Raw genomic sequence first — 25,953 nt, 5'->3', positions numbered from 1 at the left:
CTATACAGCCGTAACGTTATGTCTTCCAGTGTGGAAATAACCTTTATCTTTTTTTTCCAGTCAGTATGGAAAATCTATGCAATCTGCACAATGAGACGATGCCTTATGCAAGTTAGCATTTTAAACCTTTTTTTTAATTCTACCTAAAATACAACTCGTAAAAAGGGATTTAAATCCGAAATGGACGGGAAACCCGCACATCTGGACACACAGCTGTCGCTGGGGGGCACTGAACCCTATGGGACTAATCTTCAATTAAAGGATAGGCGGAGTTTAATGTAGGTCGCTGCCGCCAGACAATCTGTTCACGGCAGTTTAGAAATGGAAAAATCACCAGCGTCGCTGTATGGGGCCGAGATTTAACTTAAATGGCTGACTGGAAAGCGCGCACGTTCAGGTTCACCTAAGGGGACAAGTCAGCCTTCCTGTAAAAGGATCTTCATGCGTTCGATTCCAATAAACGGAAAGTATCTGCAGTATTACTGTAGCGGCAGAAGTTCGGTTCGAATACCACTCGTTGAAGTTTTTTGCGCGCTTACCTTAAGAGGTGGACGATTTATCATAAACCATTTAATATTTTGGACCACATTCATTTTAATCTTTGGGATTTACTAACTTTTCAGATTTGTTTCAACCTCCCCCCCCTTGCTCAACTTCTCACGTTTGTACCCGACCGTACATGATGTTTCACTGTCCTCCGTGATTGACATTTACATTACCAATCCTAAAGTCACATACAGTCGTAGCCACGCCCATACACGGTTATGATTGGTCGAAGTTTTAAATAACACACACACCACGTCCCTCCTCTTTTCCTCGCCCTCTCCTCACCCTCTTTCCTCCCCTTTAAGTGGTTTGCGCTTGATTTCGGCTTGGTTTTTAAAGGCAGTGTCGCTTTTTTTTTTAATCTCGTCAGACTTTGCCTCCTAGGTTACCAAATCCTTCTGCGGACGTGATGGGGGAGATAACCGGTTATCGCTGGCTGTTTATTGGGTGAATTGTTGAAACAGTACAGACCCTTGAAGAGTCTGAGGAACGAAGGCCTCGGAGCCAGGGGGCCCTGCACTGTGTGTAATCCGGAAAGCTACGCTTTGGTCAGGCCATAGCGCCTAACAAAGATCGAGGATTCATCAGGGGGGCCCCTTTTCCTTCTTCAGATTTACCTTCGATATACGGAGAAAATGCCGACCAACTTGAAGTTGATTTAACGCAAGAAGTTTGTGACTTTGTGTTTTTTTTTCGTGAATGTTAAAAGGTTATACTGTTAAAGTTTAAAGGGCCATGTTTTAGACTGTTCGCCAGCGAGATAGGATTTCTTTAAAATGGTTAGCCTATCAAGTACAGGAGCCGCAAAACCGAGAATATTCCAAAGACTTTTAAAGTGATTAAATATTTAAAGAACGGGCAGGCCGCAACTCTCAGTTGAATGTTGAAAAGCCAAATGGCCGATTTGCGTGTCTGTAAATACGCATGTTTTAAAAACACTCTAAGCAATAATAAGCAAGGAAGAGTACAGTATATACCAAAGCAACTTTAAAAAAAAAATATTCAGCGAGAGTATATACACAACGCGTTTTAGAAACGTTGCTTCTATTGAGTTAATGATTTACTGTAAATGACAGATGATTTTATAGTTTGAGTTTCTGTTAATAAGATTAAAATGCTAGATGTTTATATGTGATATTAAGCACAAGGGAAAGGTAATTATTAAGCCGAGTAGATCAGATAACGAATTGCGTTTTTGCAAAGGTTGAATGAATTATTACTGTGTTCACAATTAAAGAAAACGAGAAAGAGTAAGTTGTTAGGCAAGCCTTGAACGTACGACTGCTTTACACACAAAAGACGCATGAATCGGTATGGTGAAAGGGAAGCTAACGTTTTTGTGCTGTTATTAATATTCCTAAACGTTTTCCATTTTTTTTTAAACTTCTAGCGACTTGCTAGCCAGGTCTCCGCCTTGTTTAACCGAAAGGCGAGCGTTGACTTATTTTTACGTTAATAAGGTATTTTGAGCATAGTTTTCAGTTGTCTAGCGAGGAGTGACCTGAAATTGTAATAGACACACTTTCCTTATATATACATTTATTATTAGTATATTTTTTTACGGTGTTCCATTATTTTTAAGCTGAGTTTATTACAGCGTATCTGTCATTGACTAGACACATCCAAGTTGTAAATAGTATAGATAGCAACCGGGCGATCACAGGATTACCTTTAAATATTTTTTTTTCCTCTCGTCTTTGGTAAATAAAATGAGATTACATTTTTTATTCGCCTGAATGTCTTAGAAATTTTGCATGCACAAGCTGTGCCTCTGCTTGTGAATGAGTTGAAGTTTAGAAGAGTTAAAATTGGGCCCCTCAGTAGGATGTTCAGCTCCTTTTATAAGTTAGAAAAGATTTTTTTAAAGGATATTTTTTAGTTTCTATGTCTTTGCTCTTTTTTTTTTTTTTTGGACTTGGAAATAACCGTGAAGCGATGGAAGGGATTAGAACCACATGGATTATAATAAACATTTAAATTCTGAAGACGCGCTTTGGAGTTCAAGAAGCCAGCATTTCTTGGCCTTTTTATCATCCTCGTACCTGGGATTAATGACACTGAACCTGGATGCACACGCTCGCTTACCTGGAGGGGTGTTGTCTTAAACTGGCATCACATCAGTTCAAGTATGTATGAAGAGTTTCATTTGTACACTTTTTTAAGATCCTTTCATAGCTGATTTGAGTTTCATTTTTCATTTGATTTTACTCATTTTCAAATCTTTGTCTGCATTTTATTTTTTGTTTATTTGTATTAGTCTTGCTGCCTTATGTGTTGTTCAGCAGTCAACATCACACCACTAATCATGGTTCTAACCTCCTCCTTTTTAAGTGTACAGATGTACTTAGTCAGTAAATGACTTATGGGTAACTAACCATCCATCCATCCATCCATTTTCTAACCCGCTGAATCCAAACACAGGGTCACGGGGGGTCTGCCGGAGCCAATCCCAGCCAACACAGGGCACAAGGCAGGAACCAATCCTGGTCAGGGTGCCAACCCACCGCAGGACACACACAAACTTTTTCTTTATTTTAAGAACATGTGAAATTTGACAAATGAAAGGAGACCATTCAGCTCATCATGCTTGTTTGTTTAGCTGATAGCTAAAATGCCCAACTATCTCATCATCCAGATATTTCTTAAAGGCAGCCAAGGCTTCTCCTTCAGCTACATGTCAAGGTAGTTTGTTTCAGATTCCCACAACTGTTTGCGTAAAGAAGTGCTTCCTGGCTTCAGTCATAAATGCACTTTCCAAATCCAATTTTGAGTTCCTCGTCCTAACTCTTAAACTTACAAACTAAGGGAGAGTGTCTAATTTTGTAAACATTTTCAGAATTTGTACTATTCTCTTTATGGTGTGTTGTGTGTGTTTGTATTTGTTTTTCCTTTCTCCGGGCAGCTCAGACTTTTTCAAACATTTTAAATGATATTCATAGTTTTGTTGTCCAGGAAAAAAAGATCCAGTTTTCAGCTTTTGCATAGTGATCAGATTTTAAGGAGGCATTTGGGTATTTATTAGGGTATCTTCCAGTGTTTCCAAAGTATCATTTTGGTGGTGTTTGAACTTCTGACTCACTCCTGGTTACGCCATGACTCCATGTGATATTGAAAGTTTGTGTTAATTAAGGCCATTGTATGGTCATCAGAAACAAAATTCAACAATTGCTGGGTGAGTCTCAAGCATTTTCTTTTTGTAGTGCTGGAGCTGATCACTAAGTGTGCCAGATTCTCAATTGGATGCCATTCTGTTTTAAATTATTTTAACATATGCCATGTTTCAACTTTGACTGCCAATTGAAATTACAAATAAGGTACTTTTTATTTAACGCATTAGAGTATATATTTTCCTTTTTCTGCTCCATGTTAAATCACTTCCCAGTTAGGACAGAAACCCTTCATGTCTTCATTAAATTACAAGGTAGCCAGTCTATGACCATTTGCACCAGTTTGTTCTTTATGAGGTGGCTAATAAAATCCTGTTTAGAAATAAATAAAAAGGTGAAGACTGAGGGATTCTAATATACTTTCAAAATTAAAGTGAAGCACACTAATTGGTACTGCAGGAATAGAATAGCCATCCATCCATCTTCTAAACCCACCTTATCCTGAGCAGTGCGGTGGTGGGGTAGCTGGAGCTTATCCCAGCAAGCACAGGGACAATACCTGGACAGGGTGCTAGTCTGCTGGGAGAAATGAGCCTTTGATTTAGAAAACAATATTAGCTTCCAAAAGAAAAGAGATTTGGAGTAAAACATGTTATTGCTGGTTGCTTCCAAAACTGGAGAAAACAAGCACTTCTTCTGTAAGGTCTACTCCAGTTATGGCACACCTCGACAAGTTATAAGCTCTTTGTTGTCCGCTATCATGGGTGTTAGTTTTGCTGAGTTTTAATGTGTTCTCCATGTTAAACTTTTCACGTAATTCAAACACTTTTATTAGTGGTTCTGTGTGAAGATTAGGTAGCCACATATTCCAGTTATACTTTTTGTTGTACCATACTCTTTTAAATATCTACACTCTTTTACTTAGATTTATTTATTTATTATTTAGTCCTTGTGAGTTTTTATGCTGTAAAACAGCAGCCAATATACAATGAGACAAAAATGACAATGGCCACTCTAACTTTGTGTAATTTGCACTTGTCAGTTAGGAAGTTTAAATATTTAAAAGTTAGAGGAGTGAAGCGACCTGCATCACTGTTTTTTTTTTTTTTTTATTAGTTTCCTGAAAGGTAAAATATATGCGCTGCTTGGATGAATCAGAAGTTTGAAGTAAGGCTTAAAATTAATTAATTGGAGTCTATCTGTTGAAACTAGAACTGACTTTTAATTAAAAAAAAATTGCTGGCATGAAACCCAGCAGTCAAAGTGGCTCTTCACAAAATGAGATTAAGAGGTTTTTTTTTTTTCCCCCTTAGTTCAATTGACTGTTTTAGTATGTTTTGCTACCTTCATCTTATACTTTTGGCAGGATTCTGGTGAAAGTTATTAGACCTGTTCTGATTTGGCCTTCTAATATATTATTAGATTTCATATTCTTTCATGGTAGTTCGTGTCATTTTCACAAATATGGAATACATTTTGGCAAAGTTACTACAAGTAAACCTATGTCTGTTTTCCCATCTAATCACATCTGCAGTGGGTAAATGCAAAAGATTTCAATGATGAGTAAGGCATGTACATTTTATAATTAACAATTTTATTGCAATTTGTCCAAAAGAAAGTTGTTTGGTCCTTTTTACTGTATGTTATCTGTTTTAAAATTTTCTTGTAAAGGTGTAAATTGCAGCAGTAAGACTGAAATCCCATTGTAAAGTGTTCCCCCCCCCAGAAATCTGCTTAAAATATTTTTTTAGGTTCATGTGGATGCTGCTATTATGCTAAAAGTAGAAACACATTTTAATTTACGTTTAAAGAATGTTGTATGCATTCTGAATCCCGCTTAATCGGATGGAAACCTAGGCTACAAGGCAGGTACCAGTTCATTGCAGAGCCCAGTCATGCACACATTCATAAATGCATTGGGCCAGTTTAAAATCATATCTGTCAGTCTATTATGCAACTGTAAGATGTGAAAGGGAAAGCACATTCAAGTCATGACCAGGCATGAGACTCTAAACCCAGGAAGGTGGTCTAAGTAGCACTAACCACAGTACTATATTGCTGATTGGCAGTTGCAGGGAAATGTAACCATTTTATTCTGTAGTATTTATTTATTTTTTTCCCCCTCATTGGTCAGGCACTACAATTTCTGCTAGTACTATAGGTGTATTCTACTGTCATTCTTACAGGGCCTGTGTAAATGACAGGTCACACTTGAATTACAGTGTTTGTGTCACAATCACAGCATTTAGGAGTACGGGAACTGGTGCTTTAGACTGTTGGCTGTCTCTTGCTTCAGTGAAACGATGCTTAGGTTGTGAGGGAATGGAAGTACTTATTCAAATAGTGATCTGAAAATGATACATCAGTAGTCACTCAGAGCAAAAATGACACCTTTTTAAAGGTTATTGTTGTTTCCTAAGATGACAAATCAGACTTGCATTAGTACCATAGAAATTTGGATCAGGAGATTCTATTTGGGAGTGGCTTCCTCAAATCAACCCCCCCCCCTTTCCTTTTCTCAACCACAGAGCTTAATCTTTATAAATCATACGTCCTGTAGAGATGTTTATTGGCCAGGGTGTCCTAGCTACTAGTGTTGATACCAGAAACCACAGGGTGATCTGAGAAGGCCACCCAGAAGGTCTCCCTTACAAATGGCTACAATATAAGTTAGCTGGGATAGAACATTTGTTTAGGGATGTTGCTCGGAAAAAGCTGATGATGCAGTGGCCTATGCAGTAAAGTGAGCTCTGTATGATTATTGGTTAGATTTTTGTCATTTTTGCTTTGGTAAGGCGGAACAAGTGTAGATAGGTGGGTTTTGGGAAGATTAAACAATTAGGAAATGTTTAAAAAAAAAAATGGCACTATTCCGGCTGTCCAAGAGGCAGCTGTTCAGCATTTAATCCATTATTGATGATTGGCCAATATAGACATAATGTTAGTAGTCAAGACTGACTGAGTGTAGCACTTAGTTTATTAAAAAGTATAGTGCAGTCCATACTAAACTTCAAAAATGTATTCATCCTGTTTGTTTACTCAGTTTGTGACTATTTGCCTATTCTGAAACTGTTTGACTATTTGCATTTCTGAATGGCTTTCACTAAAATGAACGTAATTTTAAATGTTCAACAAATTAGAATTAAAAAGACTAATGAATGTGAAAATTAAATGAGCATTTTTTTTTTTTTTTGAAGTGTATTTGCAAAGAAAAAGCTGCATAATCGAATAATGTCCTCACAGAAAAAAATCTCTTGGTGTTTCACTCAGGTTTAAATGCTAAAACAATTATTAGCACATGGTATTTTAATTTGACATTAGCTCTGTGCATTGCGAGGCACACATTCTTTGAAAAACACGTTTATTTTATACCCAATTGCATGCCCACAGATGTACCTCCAAAAGTGATGATGAAGGAAAAACACATTGAAACATTTGAAGCTTTACTTTTAATGCTGACTTAACACAAGTTCAATACATGCACACAATGACTGCTCATTGCTGTAAAGTCCTGTAACTCCTTCAAAATTGCCAATGGCCTATCGGGATCATCCCTGGCCAGTTTCCTTATTATTCTTGCATCCTGTTTGGAGGGACTGCCTGATCCAAGGAGGGTCCTAGTTGTACCAAACACTTTTCCTCTTCTTAATTATGGACTTTACGATGTTTCTAAGGATTAATAAAGCTTTAGAAATCTTTCCATGTCTGTCTTCTGACTTGTCCATAATTTTATCCCTATGATCTTCTGAAAGTGCCTTGCTACCCATAGTCAGTTGTTTGCTTTTCGTTACCCTACCAAGCACTGAAATGCTCCAAGAATAGCTGTTTTTATGCTAAACTAATCAGTGGTTACAGTCAATCACAAGTGGAAGCCAATTTACCTTGGAGTGCGATAGAGTAGATTATTACGTATATCTAATTGAGTTTACAAGTATTGGATTGGGCGCTAATCCTATATCAGTCTTGGTGATTCAGATTTTTTTTATATTTCAGAACTTTTGGTATTATATCTTATACTGGGATGTTATAGGTTGCATCAAGTAAATAAAGTTGAATACATGACACTGTATCGTGTCTAAAACCTGTAACGTACAGGATAAGGAGGAGGCGTGTCGGGGCAGTTATCAGTGAAACCCACGTATGTAATATGTAGTTTATTAAGCCTCACAAACTGCTGTCAGAAAGTTAAGTAGTCCAGTATCCAGGGGCCTCATGTATAAACGGTGCGTAAGAACTTTTCCACGTTCAAATCGCGATGTATAAAACCTACACTTGGTTTAAAGCCACGCACTTTTCCACGGTACCTCATACCTTGTCGTACGCAAATTCTCCGCTTGGTTTTGCAGACTGGCGGCACCCAGCGTCAAAGCAGTGCTACTGTTCCTGTGCGGTTACTCTTTATTTCTTAGATCCACATTCCTGCCGAGGCTTTATAAATACACTGAAACTAACCGCACATTGTTTATTAGTGTAATGCATCTGATTGTAATTAACTTGCAACAATATAATGGTCCAGGGAACAGCCATAGTATTCCAAATACCATAACTGCTTTAGCGTTGTTACTCTCACTGCACCTTTTTGTTCTTCCTTCAGCTACTCCCATTAGGAGTTGCCACAGCAGATCATCTTTTTCCATATTACTCTCACTGCAGCACTCAGAGTATTTATATCACTGTATCTGAGTGTGAATCACAGCAGCAGCTGATCGGAAAGAGAATTCTCGGTATACAGTATCGGGCACACGCTGTCTCAGCCACGGCAAAACGTTTCAAAGCCTTTTCTGTGCGGACCTCGCGGTTCAGAAACAGTTTAATCCCAAGAACTTTAAACGCACTCAATCAATTGCTCCTTGTAGAACTGTTTGTACTTATAAGTACAATCACCACACTGTAAACTGGCACTACAGTTATAATATTGCACAACCTGCACCACTTTATAAAGCGCGTATTTACATATGATGAAATATCATTTTTAAGATGAAATGCAGCAAAATATGTTGATTATATTATATAGATTAAACTTTAACTTCATTTATCTAATCTGTAATAATTAAACGTGAGGACACGGTTCTGCAGCGCTAGCAAGTTCACAGGTTTATCCTACCTTGTGCTGTATGCTTACTGGGGCTGACACAACACTGGAAGGGTAGATGGATAGAATAATTAAACATGTACTACAAAGATATTTCAATGTTTCTTTAAAAGTTTTCAAGAATCGTCGTCGTAAGCTTACAGATGGCTTAACGTCTATTGCAGAGCTGATTGTGTGGCAATTTGGTATTTGGAGAAAGAAAAGTAAGCACAGGAATTGGAGATTAGTACATTTGAAAGAGACAGTACTGCTACAATAATTTCATCGAAGGTCGCGCACAATCACACAGTGTTCCCCTGTTTAATAACATGCTTGAACTCCTGTCATCATGAAAATATCACGTGTACATCTCAGTATTTTGATTATTCAGAGAGTTGTAATATCACGAATGTATTGGATTCTGTGTCCTGTCGGAGAAAGAGGAAGCGGACGCACGTAGTGATTCACGCACGTAGAGCATAAGATGAAATACAAAACAAAGCATTTAACATGCTACTTTAATTGCAATGTGAGTTGAGAAACTGGTTAATTAAACGATTTTAAGATAACGTTTATGATCTACTTTAATGACCAAATAAACTACGTAATTAAAGTGGAAATTTCGAGATTGAAGTTGACATTTCATGCTTTTTTTTCCTACTGTGTGCCTTTTTTTTTCTCTGTACCCTAATAAGCTTTCATATGAAATTCAGACGGTGGGCTACGACTCGCCTTTTCATGGCAACTTTGATATGTGTCAACTTTTATTTTGGGCACTGTGCGAATTTGTGAACTTGAGCTTTTGAGTTTCTCCAACACGCTATTTCAGTCGATCGGCTTCCTTTTGTTGTTTATATTACTGTTTAAATAAACAAATAGTACGTTTTTCTTTGCCTCCACTTGGTATTCGCTGAAATTCTTATTTTCCCCCCGTGCTTTTCCCATTGTCTTTTCACAGAATGCTGAGCTTAAGGGCTATTTATATTGATTTGCATATTCAAAGAGGCGTAACTCTGGGAGGAATTGGGGCGGGACAGAAGGTACGTGTGCGTGCATTTGGATTAGTTTTCACGCTGACCGGGATTTATGGCGCAGAAGAACGCGGAAGTTGAAGTACGCACAGGTTCCTGCATCTGGATTTTTCTGTGCGTAAGCATGTTTCAGCTTTTGTGCTTACGTCATGTTATAGTGCGAATTCTACGCACAGCGTTATTATACATGAGGTCCCAGGACAGTGGTAGAATCAACCATCACTGACAGTAGCTTCTCCATGGGGAGTGTGGTATTGAATTCACTAAGGAATTTAAAAAAAAAAAAATGAAATCTTCACCATACTACCCTGTTTCTCCAGATGAGAGTATGCTTTTTATTCAGCCGATAGGGGTGTATAATGCTGTCATCTATGTGGTCCTGACAGGCAAATTGCAGAGGGTCTAAAGATGGTGAGCAGCATGCCCTGGGCAACACTCTCCATCATCATTACATGGTAAAATTTCAGGCATACAAATGATATAGTTATCAAATATGCATCCTTTCTCCAACCCATGGTTTTTTTAATCTCTGTATGCTTAAATTTTAAATTGATAAGATGCTTCCATTATATAAAATACAAATGGATAAATACAAGTTAAATTTACATATAAATGTGCTACTGTTTATATTAAATCCATACATATCTATCTATAGATATATAATAATACTGTGTACTGTGTGTATAATATAATATAATTCACTAAGGGCACGCAAGACAGAGAGCCACACCCGCCAACTCTAAGACATTGGGATACGCTCGACAGAGCCCCGCCCGCTAACTCTAACCCTCCTACCGCGTCATGGGGAACACACGACAGAGCCCCGCCCGCCAACTCTAATTCTCCTTCCGCGTCCACCATTACTCTCGAGGCTTAAGAGAAAGCTAAATCAAACAGCAATAATTAGCAAACTAACAAAGATAACTGGCAGTACCAGTGCAAAATTCACAATTGGTATGCCAGTTTGAAAAGATAAGTTTTGAGGGTAGTTTTAAAATGTGTTATTGAATCGAGCTGACGTATGTGAGAGAGAAGAGAATTCCAGAGTTGAGGAGCACTATAAGAGACGCTCGAGCTCCCATAGCACAGAGTCTGATGTGCGGTACAGAAGGTAGAGCTGCAGATGAAAATCTGAGTGAGCGAGAGGAGTGTCGGTCTGTAGGAGATCAGTGAGGTTGTGGAGAGCTTGAAATGTTAAGGGCCATTTTTAGTTTTGTATTCTGTAGTTAACAGGGAGCCAGTGAAGTTGAGAGAGAATAGGTGTAATATGTTCAGTGGATTTAGAACAGCAGGTTATTATCCTGGCAGCAGAATTTTGAATAAATTGTAAGCGATGGACACGTTTTTGTTGGATGACAGATAGAATAGCATTATCGTAATCTATACGTGAGGTGACTCGGGCATTAACCAATGCTTTAGTACTGTGTGGCGTAAGAACAGGACAAAGTCTAGAAATGTTTCGGAGATGGAAGAAAGCAGTCCGAGAAATGTTACTTATACGGGAGGAATTATTTAATAATACTAATTTATTATTATTTAATAATTACCATTATTAGTGTATAAATTGATATAAATAATTGCATGTAAACGAAAAATCTGTTGTATTTAAATGATACTGTTTAAAACGTTATTGTTTTTTCATCAGAAAACCTGTTTTCCATGTCTACCTGTATTAGTTTAAATGGCACTTTTACCACTCGCAATAGTGCGGACGCGCTGACTTATCGTGTCAACTGGGCAACACTGTGAATGTGGCGTCTATATATGTCTATGTTTTACGTAGCCTGCTACAGGAAGGTACTCTCTCGACCATTGGCATTGGTTTTGCTCCTTGCTATTTTTGTTATACTGCGATGGTGGTTTCCTAAGCCTTTGTTATACTGAATTCCTTTCTCACCGTTTTCCGTTCCTATTCTTACACCTTCGGCTAGTTTAAGATAATACATTAAATAACATTTATACTTGTAAATATTTAGAGAATTGTTTTCAGAGCTCAGTATACAGTCTCAGATTTGCTTAATTCATTTAAGGGACACATGGGGGGGGTGTGCCTTTCCTGATAAAATTGAGTGCAAGATGTAGTCCAGACCTGAATAGTACAGCAGGGTATTTTAGGGCACATTTTTGCACAAAGCCATACTTTAAACCGGGCCACTTTAGCCATATATCAGTACATTTGAAGCGAAAATTCTGTTGTGAAATTAGCTTTCAGTTATTGGTTTAGATGACAGTGCTAGTCTCTAATATGTATGTGGTTTTTTCCTTTTGTACTTTTTAAAATATTTAAACAAATTCCAGGTTTTTTTATAATCTAGTTTGTTAAATGCTATGGTCTACAATGTACATTTCTTGACAGTTTGTAGTCAAAAGTATAGCTATAATTTGCAAATTTTTTTTCTTCCAAAAATAAAGTTTTGGGTAGTAGATGTATATTGTTACTGGCAACAGGTTGCTGCTGCATTGACTTTTAAGTGTAATGTGTGAGATAATTAAGAGTGTTAAATCTCTACAAGAGAGCCCATCAGGAGAATTAAATCTATTAACATAGAAAATGGCACATGCAGGATCTTGTATTGCATACTATGACAATGGTGTTTTTGCTAAATTTCCTAAAGTAATTTTTTTTTTTTTTTTTAATATATAAATACTTTCATAGGGGAGGAAAACTACCAGCAAAATTTTCTTTTAAACAGTGAAACTAATGAAAATGGTTAATTTCAAGGGTCTTTAGAGATTTAATTTGGTACTTTTCGCCCTCTTTCTGCAGTTCCAGCTCCTTTTGGTAAAAAAAAATATATATATATATATAACAACTGTAGACCCTCGCTACATTTTCCTAGTTATTTCATTAGCTAATTTGGTGCACTAAACTCTTGAGCACTGATGACCTGTAGTAGTACTTTGATGTATCCATGTGAAACACTAAATAATTCTTTAACACAGACTTTGTCCGTAAAGATTTTGATGCACCATTAATGCACCTAAGTTTGTCTCTTCTCTCTGTAATATTCTAGGTATTTTTGTAATGTACTTTAGGTTATTTTTTTAATTGTATAATGCATACCTAAAGATGATACTATTCTGAAATTTCTTTTTCATCAATGCAGCATCCTGATCATCAGTGAGCACAAAGATGCCATCGGGTTCAGGTAGCAGTGGTACCACACGTAAATTCAAACCGAGCAAATACATCCCTGTGTCTGCAGCAACAACGTTCCTTGTGGGATCCACTTCCCTGTTCTTCGTTTTCACGTGAGCATTTACTGTCTTTTTTTCCCCCTATCTAAAGATGTGCATACTTTTTATTATAACAACTGTATAATGCATCAGTAGCTCGAGCATTCTACCCTGCAGCTTAATCCGTTTAAGCTGTTGTGTTCACTTCTATAAGCCACAGGCAATATGCTTTGAACATTTGTTTTCTAAAAGAAAGTCCCGTATTTCAGTGACTAGAGTGGTTTGCTGCTGTGCTTTTTCTTTGAAGTTTAATATTATGCATCTTTGAAAAATGAATGATATGCCACAAAAGGAATTGTGTAGTTTGTATGTGACTGTATATTGTTTTTTGAAATGAAGTTTTTTGTCAACTTTCACTGTGTGTGTAGAATGACAGAAACTTCCCTCCAAGCCAGTATAGCAAAACTAAAACTTCACCACTAAACAAGTTGTAACATTGAGGTGTATTGTATGCTAATCAAATGGGGACCCTTTGCTGTGCATGTGATTGTGTTCATTTGTCTTATCTGAAATGTGTTAGAGACTGGACTGTGAATGTTGTCTTCTTCTGACTATGTGATATGTTGCAAAATGTTGGGTGTAGCTTTCCTATAATGCAAGACTTTTATATTTGGAGAAAGTACAAAAACAGGTACAGGCTTGACCTGTGTATCTCTGTAACAGGTTTGCTTACTTTGCTGCATTCTCTTGTTTACTTTGCGCCAGTGTTGTTAAATGTGGTGTTTTAATCTTGCCTTAATCTTTTTAAGCTTGTACAGTTGTACTTTAAATTACAAAGTAACAAGTTTTCTAAATTTTAAAATAATTATTAAAATGACTCCCCTTTTCCTTTAAATTGTGACCGCAAAGTCAAGACACGAAAGTCAAGATACTGAACAGTTTTTTTGTGGTTTAATCCTTCATTTCCTATTAAATACCATATCCCTATATGTGAAAAACAGGAATTATGTTATATGTTTTAAATGGACAGTGTCAGGATTAGTCTATTATGAATGCCTTTGTCAAATATATATTATGGGACAAGTTCTTTAGTTTACCTCAGTCAGAATGTTGTGGTGTTGGAAGAAAAGCCAGGAGGTATTACAGACTTGTTTTTATTTAAATTATGTAGCTCTTCTTTCCACTTCCCGGCCTAGAGAAATGTGCATATTTTACAAATGCATTCAAAAGTAAATGGAACATTTAGAAACCACAAACTCCTTTCAGAGTAGAACAGTGCATAATAGGAACAGTGACTTGGCAGTTTACACACAAAATGTACAGTATATACAGTATGTAGCCCTTTTTAAAATGTAAGATTTGTCAAAATATGTGGAGTGTAATAGGCAGAATTTTGTTTTTGGAAATATTCATTATATCATGTGGAGTTAAACATGTATGGGAGGACAAAGGTTCTAAAATGTCCTATTTAGGAGTTCTATTATTTATTTATTTATTTATTTTTTGTTTTAAATTTCAATGGTGTTCTTATTTAACCCTTGGGAAAAAATAGACTAAGTATAGGCAAGTATCAGATTAAGGTAATTCCACAGCTTCAGATTGCCACATATAACCCAAAACTTTCTTTTCAAGAGTACTGTACTTTGATTTTTAAGCATTGATTTACATTCTTTGCTTACAAGTGAAGCAAACTCATTTTGACTTGCGTGAATACATAGCAGCCATTTTTTTTTATGCTAAGGCATATAAAACAGTACTTAACACGTAATCATATAGTATTTTCATTAGCACTTGTCAATGAATTGTACATTTTAGAGATAGCCATTTAGCTGACTGTTTGAGCCCATTGCTTAAAATTCCTAGCGTTGTAAGTAAATATCTTGGCAATGGGGTCTCATAGAGTATAGCAGCTGGAAGAGGGAAAGGTCTTGAAGATTGTTTCATGAGTTAATAGTAGATTTTTCATGCTGTTCATTTTCCACCAGGCTGAAGAACGGTAATTTAATCAAACTCTGGGAAGTTTAGGGTCAGCATTCTGTAAATACAAGTGCCGGTCATAAAATTAGAATATCGTGACAAAGTTGATTTATTTCAGTAATTCCATTCAAAAAGTGAAACTTGTATTTTAGATTCATTCAGTACACACAGACTGATGTATTTCAAATGTTTATTTCTTTTAATTTTGATGATAATAACTGACAACTAATGAAAGTCCCAAATTCAGTATCTCAGAAAATTAGAATATCAATTTAGACCAATGCAAAAAAAGGATTTTTAGAAATGTTGGCCAACTGAAAGGTATGAACATGAAAAGTATGAGCATGTACAGCACTCAATATTTAATTGGGGCTCCTTTGGCCTGGATTACTGCAGCAATGTGGCGGGCATGTAGTCGATCAGTCTGTGGCACTGCTCAGGTGTTATGAGAGCCCATGTTGCTCCGATAGTGGCCTTCAGCTCTTCTGAAGTGTTGGGTCTGGCGTATTGCATCTTCCTCTTCTCAATACCCCATAGATTTTCTATGGGGTTAAGGTCAGGCGAGTTTGCTGGCCAATCAAGAACAGGGATACCATGGTCCTTAAACAAGGTACTGGTAGTTTTGGCACTGGTGCCAGGTCCTGTTGGAAAATGAAATCTGCATCTCGATAGTTTGTCAGCAGCAGGAAGCATGAAGTGCTCTAAAACTTCCTGGTAGACGGCTGCGTTGACCTTGGACCTCAGAAAACACAATGGACCAACACCAGCAGATGACATGGCACACCAAACCATCACTGACTGTGGAAACTTTACACTGGGCCTCAAGCAACGTGGATTCTGTGCCTCTCCTCTCTTCCTCCAGACTCTGGGACCTTGATTTCCAAAGGAAATGCAAAATTTACTTTCATCAGAGAACATAACTTTGGACCACTCGGCAGCAGTCCAGTCGAGACGCTTCTGACACTGTCTCTTGAATGCCTTGACACAAGGAATGCGACAGCTGAAACCCATGTCTTGCATACGTCTGTGTGTGGTGGTTCTTGAAGCACTGACTCCAGCTGCAGTTCACTCTTTGTGAATCTCTCCCCCCACCCCCAGTTTGAATGGGTTTTGTTTCACAATCCACCCCAGGGTGCGGTTATCCCTATTGCTTGTACACTTTTTTCTACCACATCTTGTCCTTCCCTTCGCCTCTCTATTAATGTGCTTGGACACGGAGCTCTGTGAACAGCCAGCCTCTTTAGCAATGACCTTTTGTGTCTTGCCCTCCTTGTGCAAGGTGTCAATGGTCGTTTTTTGGACAACTGTCAAGTCAGCAGTCTTTCCCATGATTTTGTAGCCTACAGAACTAGACTGAGAGACCATTTAAAGGCTTCTACAGGTGTTTTGAGTTAATTGGCTGATTAGAGCATGGCACCAGGTGTCTTCAATATTGAACCTTTTCACAATATTCTAATTTTCCGCGATACTGAATTTGGGACTTTCATTAGTTGTCAGTTATAATCATCTAAATTAAAAGAAATAAACATTTGAAATACATTAGTCTGTGTGTAATGAGTGAATCTCTAATATACAAGTTTCACTTTTTGAATGGAATTTCTGAAATAAATCTCAGGGGTGCGGAAATCCAACGCCCGACTTGTCCGACACGGGTAACTTGACCGTCGGACAAGCGTGTTTTCTGGTTTCAGTTGTCCGTGACAAGTGCAATTTTCTGGAGAAAAAAGGATTACATGTGCAGTGCAGGGCACATTTTACCACTACTTTCAAATTTTAAACATTTGGGTGCGTGCTTCATGGAAACAGTTTACTTAGGCATGTTCTTCATGTATCAAATTGGTATTCAATATTGTTTACAAAATGATGGCTGATTTTTCAAAGGGGAAGCACTTTTGTGGTCTTAAGTATTTTACCCTACTATTTACACGCTTGGAGATGCGGTCATTTTTTTCATGCCGACATTACGATGTAATTTGATGATTTTTAATTATAATCGATATTATCAATTAATTTTTTCTATATAAAAATGCGGTCATTTCACCTACAATGCAATTGTTTTTGCCACATAAAGCTTGTTAGGCATTTGATCTTTTCTGAAATTTGCGATTTCACGTAAGTTGTGATATATTGAGGAGTTAAGAAATTTATTGCGTGACATCAATTTTGATGAGCTGTCTATAGATCGCTTTTGATTAGATAATTTTTCATATTAAACAAGTTGGTTTCGCGCTGTCAGTTTTTTAAAAATAAAGAAAACATTCTAACGGTTTCCAAATGTTATGAAATATCAATAAAAATCTTCACTTAGACGCGATTATTTTTTTTCCCGACAACATCGGTAATATTTACTTCTTTGGAAATGTAACCTCTTGCTGAATTTCGAATACGTCATTAGGAATTACCTGCGTAACCCATAATGCACTGCGGTAAGCAAGTTGTTCTCGCTATATGTGTGTTGTTGAAACTGAAACAAGTAGCATCGCGGATGAGAAATGGATCATTTCTTGATTAAAACTGGCACAACAGGCCTTGAAAAACCTAAGAAAGCGTAGTAAGGCCACTGTGAAAAAAATAGGGACACAGTGAAGACAAAAAAATGTAAATGTCAAGATTAAAGTCGACATGTTGACTTTATTCTCGTAGTTTATTTTGTCAGTTGAATGTCGCAAACTAAATTTCATCTTTAAACGAATGTTTCATTTACTAGATTTTCTCAAACCCCGTCATAAATTAATGTAGCACATTAAATGCTTTATATTAAGTGTTCCACGACCCAGTTGTTAATCTCTGCGCGCTTCTCAAACTGACTTTCTCTTGCACTGAGAGGTGCCGGCAGCAATCGCCACACATTGACTTCATGATATTCCTGCTCAATGAACATTCAGAATACTAAGATAAATACTTGATATCTTTTTCACGATGAAATGCATTAAAGCATGTATTAGACATGGGTGGCGGGGGGCACGGTGACGTGGCTGTAGTGCTGCTCCCTTGCATTATGGGGTTCTCAGGTCTCCGTTCAGGGTAGAGAAGTTTGGCAGGTGTGACGAGGCTCCAAAAAACTGGATACTGTATTTGAATGGGTATCGCACAGGTTTAACTGAAATATTGTGTAAATGTTGGGTTCGTGATCTGGAGGTCGGAGATACGAACAAAGAATTCAATGGATGTTTTTCTGAGCAGGCTTTCTTTATTGCATATTTGCTGTGTCTACCGTATGTACTAAACCCCCAGTTCTTAGCCTTTGTCTTTCTCCATATAACCAATCACCACACGATAAACGTCTTTGTGAAATTAAAACTAGTTATAAACCTAGACCTCAGTTTTCAGAACTTTAAAAACAATTTTCAGTTATACATGTTTAATTATGCCATCCATTCAGAGGTCTAAGCTTATAACTAGTTTTAATTTCACAAATACGTTTATCGTGTGGTGATTGGTTATGTGCAGAAAGAAAAAGGATAGGAACTGGGGGTTTAGTACGTCAGACACATGAGTCTAAAAGTAAGAAAAAAGTTGGTTCAATTGAAAAAGCGTTTTCTAAAGCTGAACGCTCGAAGGGTTGAGCTTTATGCTAGGCTGTTCAATACTGCTTCTTTAGAATAGTTTGACCCATGATCAGCTGTGGAATTCTGGCTGTCACCTATCAACAGTCACATCACTCATAAAAAACCTGAAAAGTTATCAGCATCCACTTCTGCAGGACCATCAGTCCAGGAACCATGCAGTTCAGCTCAAGCAGAAATGAACAGCATTCAGCCCATGCTGTCTGAGATGGTAAAGATTCTTGGGGGAGAAGATGTTGCAAGACAAAAGCTGAAGAACATGAATCAGGACAGTGTTCTGTTATGTAACTGTAATATATGAAAAAAGAACTAGTGTAGCTATAATGAAGGCATTGTTTATTAGCCAGTTAAAATAAGGGAATCTTTTATATAATGTTCTAGAGCAAGGTGGCAAAATACTACTCCCTGAAAGAACGTTTTTCAGTTTTAAAATGGAAGGCAGTTTTGGTATCAATAAAAGAGATCAGAAAAAATAAACTATTTTTCACTTATGTTATTTGTTTATGGGCAAGTGAATTTAACTGGCGGACAAGTGGATTTTCTAAGTTTACTAGTCCATGGACAAGTAGAAACAAATTTGATTTCCACACCCCTGAATCAACTTTGTCATGATATTCTAATTTTATGACCGGCACCTGTACACTAGGTTTACAAAGTATACACACCTCTTTCTGCAGACTTCACTGCACTGTAGATTTAATTTTGTGTAGACAAATGTGTCTTTTTGCCCATCAGTCTACTTTCAATAACCCAGAATGACAAAGTGAAAATTGTTTTCAGAATGATTTGGAAATATATGAATGAGAGATTTCAGTATGTTTTTTTAATACAAGTTTTCAGACCCTTAATTCAGTACTTTTGTAAAAGCTCCTTGGGTAGCAATTCCAGCTCTGAGTCTTTTTGGCAATGTCTCTACAATCTTTGTGTTACCTGGGTTTGGGCAGTTTATCCCATTCTTCTTGGCAGATCCTGTCAAGTACTAATAAACTGGATTGGAAGTGTATGTAAACTGCCATCTTCAGGTCTCTCCACAACTGTTTTTTTAGGGTTAAAGTCTAGGCTTTGGCTGGCCCACTTTGTCTTGCCGAAAGATCAATCACCCCAATCTAAGGTCGCAAGAGCTCTGGAGCATGTTCCCAAATCAACCCTCCAAGGATCTTTGTATTTGGCTGTGTTGTATCTTCCCTCAATTCTGACCATTTCCTTATGCTTCACTGTGTGGATGGTATTAGGCAGATGATCATTGTAAGGTCTTTCCCAGACATAGTAGTTGAAGGTCTGCCCATATAATTCAATTTGTGTCTCAGAGTAGAGAATATTTTTCCTCATGCTCTCATAGTCCTTTAAATGCTGTATGGTAAACTTCAAGCAGGTTGTCAAATGCACCTGATTGATGGAGTGTTGCAGGCTAAAAGTGGTCGTCCTTTCAACAGGTTCTTCCCACTCAGCAGAGGACTTCTGAAGCTCTGTTAGAGGGACCACTGGATTCTTGGTCACCCTCTTGACTAAGGCCTCTCTTGCCTGGTTACTGAGTTTGGCCTGACAGCCAACACTAGAAAGTGCCCTGGTGATTCCAAACTTCCTACATCTCACAATTACTAAGGCTTGTGTTCCTGGGAATGTTTAATGCTTTTGAAATGATTTTGCAGCCTTGACCGTAGGACTGCAACGATTAGTCTATGTAATCAATGACGTCGACTACAAAAAACGTTGACGCGGAATTTTATTGTCGACGCGGCATGAACAGAACCTTCAATAGAGGCTCCAGTCACAAAGAACCACATTGGTTTTTGTAACTGCAATGCACTACATGAACGTCTGGGGGCAGTATCGTTTGTTATTGTTTGTCAAGACTGCACACAGTCCTACCAACGAAGAACGTCTGAGGAGTAGAAGAATGTAAAGGAAAATAAACGTGGTTGCAATGGCAAGTCGGATAGAGGAGGGGGAAGGAAATGGAAATAAATTGAGACAGAAACTTTCGAAAGTGGGGGAGCACTTCACTGATAAAGGAAAAAAAGTTGAATGCAGATTATGTAAAGCGGAGCTTTCTTTTCACGGCAGCACCATCGCAATGCATGAGCATCTGAAATGAAAGCATCTTGGAGATGTGATGCCACCGTCTCATGAGAACGTATGGTGGCGCAGTTAGTTAGTTAGTTAGGGTCAGATCAGGAGGGGAGGGAGAGCATGAACGAAACTGAGAAAATAAAAGTGAAAAAAGTAAACTTTTACAAGTAACAAATTTACACCCGATCTGTTTGTTCTCAAATAATATTGCATTAGTGCGATGATGTTTTCTGATTGGTACTATTCAGGTCATACAATGATGTCTTCAAAATGTCACATATATTTGTCTTTTATTTTTTTGCCAACCCCCCACAACCCGTCAGGGTGCTGCGCGCTGACACCAGAAAGTGTTAGCTTATTCAGTGCTAACAGCAGCACGCAGGTGGCCAGTTGCTTGTGCTATAAGAAGTTGACCTGGTGGCAATCAAAGCACAAGTACGCGGTCCACTGAGAAGAGCGTTTATGGCACACCTTGCAGAGGAACATTTTTTCCTCTGCATGTCCTGGAGTCCTGTACAGACTGGGCAAGATCGGGGGGGATAAAAAAACGCAGACATTTATTACAACTGCAAGAAGGTATGCGAATGAATATAAACAATGTTGCATCTGTGCCACAATGTTTTCCGAAATGTACTATAAGGTCATAAAAGGAATAAATCCAAATATCATATATACCTATGTCTGTTTTTTTTTTTTGTCTTTGTCAGTGCGGCTTTGACGTCACAGGACTTAAGGCGCATATTAATTCGGCGTAAGCAGGAACACTCAATAAAATTGAATAAAAAAAAAAATCAAGTGACAATGAGATACCAATAAGGCAGATTCGCCAGTGTTTGTGTGTCAGCTTTTATCCATTCAGATCAGAAAATTTCCATTTCGATTGTCTCAAAACACCACTCGCATCTACAGTTATTCCCAGTTGCAGATAAAAAGTAAGTGTCAGATCCCTGGGGGGTAGTATGTATCGTGTTCGTGACCTGAGAGAATAAAAGTGGAAAAAAAAAAAACCAGTAACTTTTACAAGTTCTATACATTTAATACAATGGCAGTTACAGACGCAAATCAAATGTATGTGTTTATAGTATAATAACAATAAGAGTAATTCGCCACTCAAAACGGTAAATATAATCAAGAGACCCCAGTTCGATCCTGGCTGCCTTGTATAAGTCGGCAATTCCAACCGCTGCACCATGGAGGCTTTTGTATCATCCTTGAACCTTTGTGAAAGTGTTTATTTGATGTTTGCACTTCAAGCTTTACATATTATATAGTTTGTCTACATTTTGTCATTTATTACTAAAATATGAAACGTTTCAGTTTTAATGATATATTTTTTTTGGTTAAGTTAAATGCACTTTTTTTGTTTAAAGACTACGTGCACTTTAGTTTGTATTGTTTAATGTATTTCTTTTTTATTGTGATGGACACACTAATATAAAAACATATAATTATTTTCAGATTCATATGTTTCACTGGTTATTTTAATTTGATTATTATTTATTTTAATCATGCTAATGCAGAGACATCAGGTTGACATTCACAGGTTGACAGACGTGAGCAGATGAGGTAAGACATGCACTGGAGCCCAGAACAGGATGTGCAACCACAGGTCGCAGGCATGAAATAATCGTGACTAATCGAAAAATAAATTGAACAATAAGTCGATTACCAAACTAATCATTAGTTGTAGCCCTACTTGATCGTGATCTGAGCCTCGCCACCATTTGATCTCCGAGGTCTACTGAGGTTTCATTGGACTTCATGGCTTTGTTTTTGTCCTGATACTCGGTGTGAATTGATGGGCCGCATATATACAAGCACTCTCATGCCCTTGTAAATGGCTTTAATCAGTTGAATTTGTCACAGGTGAACTTTAATCAAATTCTACATACATCTTAAGAAGGATTAATGCAAACAGGATGTGCCTGATCACAATTGGTAATGCTACAGAAAAAGGTCTCAATACTTAGATTTTTTTTTTTACTTTTTGGTTTATAAATTTGCTAAACTTTCTGAAAACATGTTCTCACTTTGTTGTTATGGGATATCAATTGTAGATTGGTTAAAAGAGCAAATGTATTGTACTGATTTAATTTCAAGTGGATAGTGTACAGAAAGTAAAGGGGTCTGAATACTTTATGAATCCACTATTCCTGTGTGATAAACTTGGTATAAATGGTTTTGTGACTTTTAAGTTATAATTTTATAGAAACTATTTTTCCTATAAAATAAAACGGCAGCATTGTGCATTTTTATCCACTCTCTGCCAAATTAAGACTTTTAGATATAAAACCGGGTTTTCAACATCTGCAGGAGCAAAACTCAATTATAAAATGTGACTTGTTTGTATTTAATATTAAGATGTAAACTCAGATCAGGAGGAAGAGCCTATGCCTGGATAATGGTCTATCTTTCAGGCAGTGGGCTGGCTGTTAGACTCCATAACTGTGTTTCTGATAAGGATGTAAGCAACACTGGAGCACCACAAGGAACAGTTCTGTCTCCTTTTTCTCTTTACTCTGTATACATCAAGGTCTAACTATATCACACCAGGTCATGTTAGTTCTAGAAATTCTAAGATGATTAAGAAGATGCATGGGATGAGATAGAGGTTAGTTGCAGAAAGAATTCTCTGCCTCTTAACATCTGCAAAACCAAGGAAATGTTTGGCTCTTGCTGCACGAGAAAGTCTGTCTAGTCACTATTCAAGGAGTGGATGTGAAGGTAGTACACTGCTACAAGTACTTGGGAGTCCACATTAATGACAGGATGGACTGGTTTCATAACATGGAGAATCTAGAAAAGAAACCGTTGTCTCCTTAGAAAAAATGTCTGCTCTGTCCTTTTAATTATATGGGTAGTGACATCCTTTTATATGTTCAAAAGCTCTGTGATGGCCAGTTCAATTTTCTACTTTTTAATGTGTTGGGCTAATAACATCAGTTCAAGTTAGGCTAGGCTCACTGAATCAACAAGCTAAATTAAATGGCAGGCTCCGTATAGGACCCACTGGAGGCACTAGCAAAGTAGAAAATTTAAACAAAACTCTGTGACACTATGAACATTAGAAAAATTTAGGCAAGAACAGGCCATTTAGGTCATGAAAGCTTGCCGGTCCTATCCACTTAATTCTTCCAAAATAAAATCAAGTCAAGTTTTGAAGGCCTCTAAAGTCCTTCTGTCTACCACTCTACTTAAAAAATTCTCAGAAAAAAACCTTCCTAATGTTTGTGCACAATTTTCCATCAAGTTTCCAACTGTGCCTGTTTGTTCTTTTTTGAACTCGTTTTATAGTTGGTCTCAATCCACGCTACTAATTCCTTTTGTAATTTTAAACAGTTCAGTTTTGTAAATTGTTAATCTCCTTTTGCTTGAACTGAAAAGGCTCCGCTCTTTTTTTTTTATTTTTTGTAATAAATCATCCCCCACAGTTTTGTGATAAGCCTGTTTGCTCTTTTCTGGACAGTTTCTAGTGCTTCAGTGTCTATGCATGTTGGTTTTTTTTTCTTCTTTTGTAACCTGGAGACCAAAATGGTGTACAGTACTCCAGATGAGGCCTCACCAGTGCATTATAAAGCTTGAGCATGACCTGACTTAACCTTTACTTTACAAATCGGTATGCTGTAAAATCTTCTAGCATTCATAATGGCTTCTGAACACTGTCCTGCAGTTGATGGTGGCAAGTCAACTACTGCTCCTAAATCCTCCTTACAAGGGTTACTTTGCTTTCAGACCCCCTTGTGTATTCAAAACTTATTTTTACAATGTATAATACTTAACATTTATGTACATTAAATTTCATCTGCTTCAAATCTCCCCAACCCTATTTGCTGTCCAAGTCCCACTGTAATGATTTAACAGATTCTAGATTACCTGTCAGTCCATCAAGCTTGGTATCCTCCGCAAACTGCTTGTTCATATTCATTTAAGATCATTCAGGAAGTGGTCCCCCGAGGCAGAGCAGGCTCTGAGAGACTGCTTTCGAACTACAGACTGGGATATACTGCTGGGGTCACATAGTGAGAACATTGAAGAGGATGTTGACTGCACGACTGATTACATCAACTTCTGTATGGACATTGTAGTTCCAGTAAGAACAGTATGCTGCTATGCTAACAACAAGCCATGGATTACAAGTGACATCAAAGGCCTTTAGAACCAGAAGAGAAGGGCTTTTAAAGACGGTGATCAGCATGAGCTCAAGCGCTTGCAGAAGGAACTCGGAGTCCAGCTCAGGGCGGCGAAAAAGCAGTACAGGAGAAAGCTGGAGCAGAAGTTGCAGAATAACAGCATAAAGGAAGTGTGGGCTGGGCTGAAGATCATCACTAGCTGCAGCTCGAAGCGGGGTGCCACCATCGAGAGAGGTGTTGAGAGAGCAAACCAAATGAGCAAATTCTTTAACAGGTTTGACCACCCTAACCCCCTCTCACCTCAGAGTACTGCATCCTCCAACCATCCTTCTGCTGATACCAGCATAGGTGAGACATCCCCACCCACAATTACAGAAGCACAGGTGAGCAGAGAGCTGAGGAGACTTCATGCCAGCAAAGCAGCGGGTCCAGATGGTGTATCGCCACGACTGCTGAAGGCCTGTGTGTTGGAACTGGGGAGTCCTCTACAGCACATCTTCAACCTGAGCCTGGAACAGGGGAGAGTCCCAAGGCTTTTGAAAACATCTTGTATCACCCCAGTCCCAAAGGTATCACATCCCAGTGAGCTGAATGACTTCCGGCCTGTTGCTCTGACGTCACATGTGATGAAGACCATGGAGCAGCTGCTGCTTCACCACCTGAGGCCACAGGTCCACCACGCCCTTGACCCTCTACAGTTCGCATACCAGGAGAAGGTGGGAGTGGAGGATGCCATCATCTATATGCTACACTGATCCCTGTCCCACTTGGACAGAGGCAGTGGTGCTGTAAGAATTGTTTTTGGACTTCTCTAGTGCCTTCAACACCATCCAACCTCTGCTCCTTAGGGACAAGCTGACTGAGATGGGAGTAGACTCACACCTGGTGGCATGGATTGTGGACTATCTTACAGACAGACCTCAATATGTTCGTCTTGGGAACTGCAGGTCTGACGTTGTGGTCAGCAAAACAGGAGCGCCACAGGGGACTGTACTTTCTCCGGTCCTGTTCAATCTATATACATCAGACTTCCAATATGATTCGGAGTCCTGCCATGTGCAAAAGTTCGCTGATGACACTGCTATTGTGGGCTGCATCAGGAGTGGGCAGGAGGAGGAGTACAGGAAGCTAATCAAAGACTTTGTTAAATGGTGCGACTCAAACCACCTAAAACTGAACACCAGCAAGACCAAGGAACTGGTGGTGGATTTTTGGAGGCCCAGGCCCCTCATGAACCGCGTGATCATCAGAAGTGACTGTGTGCAGAGGGTACAGACC

General features: G+C 38.2%; 1 protein-coding gene across 4 annotated transcripts in view; it reads left to right on the top strand.

Moving 5' to 3' along the window:
- The first annotated feature begins 831 nt into the window (after window positions 1-831).
- zdhhc5a (zinc finger DHHC-type palmitoyltransferase 5a) overlaps window positions 832-25,953 on the top strand; it is a 75,803-nt gene continuing 50,681 nt past the window's right edge. For all 4 annotated transcript variants that reach the window (XM_039767569.1, XM_039767570.1, XM_039767573.1 and 1 more), the window contains exons 1-2: window positions 832-2,672; window positions 12,863-13,007. In XM_039767569.1, the coding sequence (XP_039623503.1) occupies window positions 12,889-13,007 (119 nt within the window). In that variant the 5' untranslated portion in view covers window positions 832-2,672; window positions 12,863-12,888. The remainder of the gene's footprint in view (window positions 2,673-12,862; window positions 13,008-25,953) is intronic.

The sequence above is a fragment of the Polypterus senegalus genome, chromosome 10 (assembly GCF_016835505.1).
Source record: "Polypterus senegalus isolate Bchr_013 chromosome 10, ASM1683550v1, whole genome shotgun sequence".
NCBI lineage: Eukaryota > Metazoa > Chordata > Cladistia > Polypteriformes > Polypteridae > Polypterus > Polypterus senegalus.
This window is presented reverse-complemented; position numbering and strand designations above follow the sequence as displayed.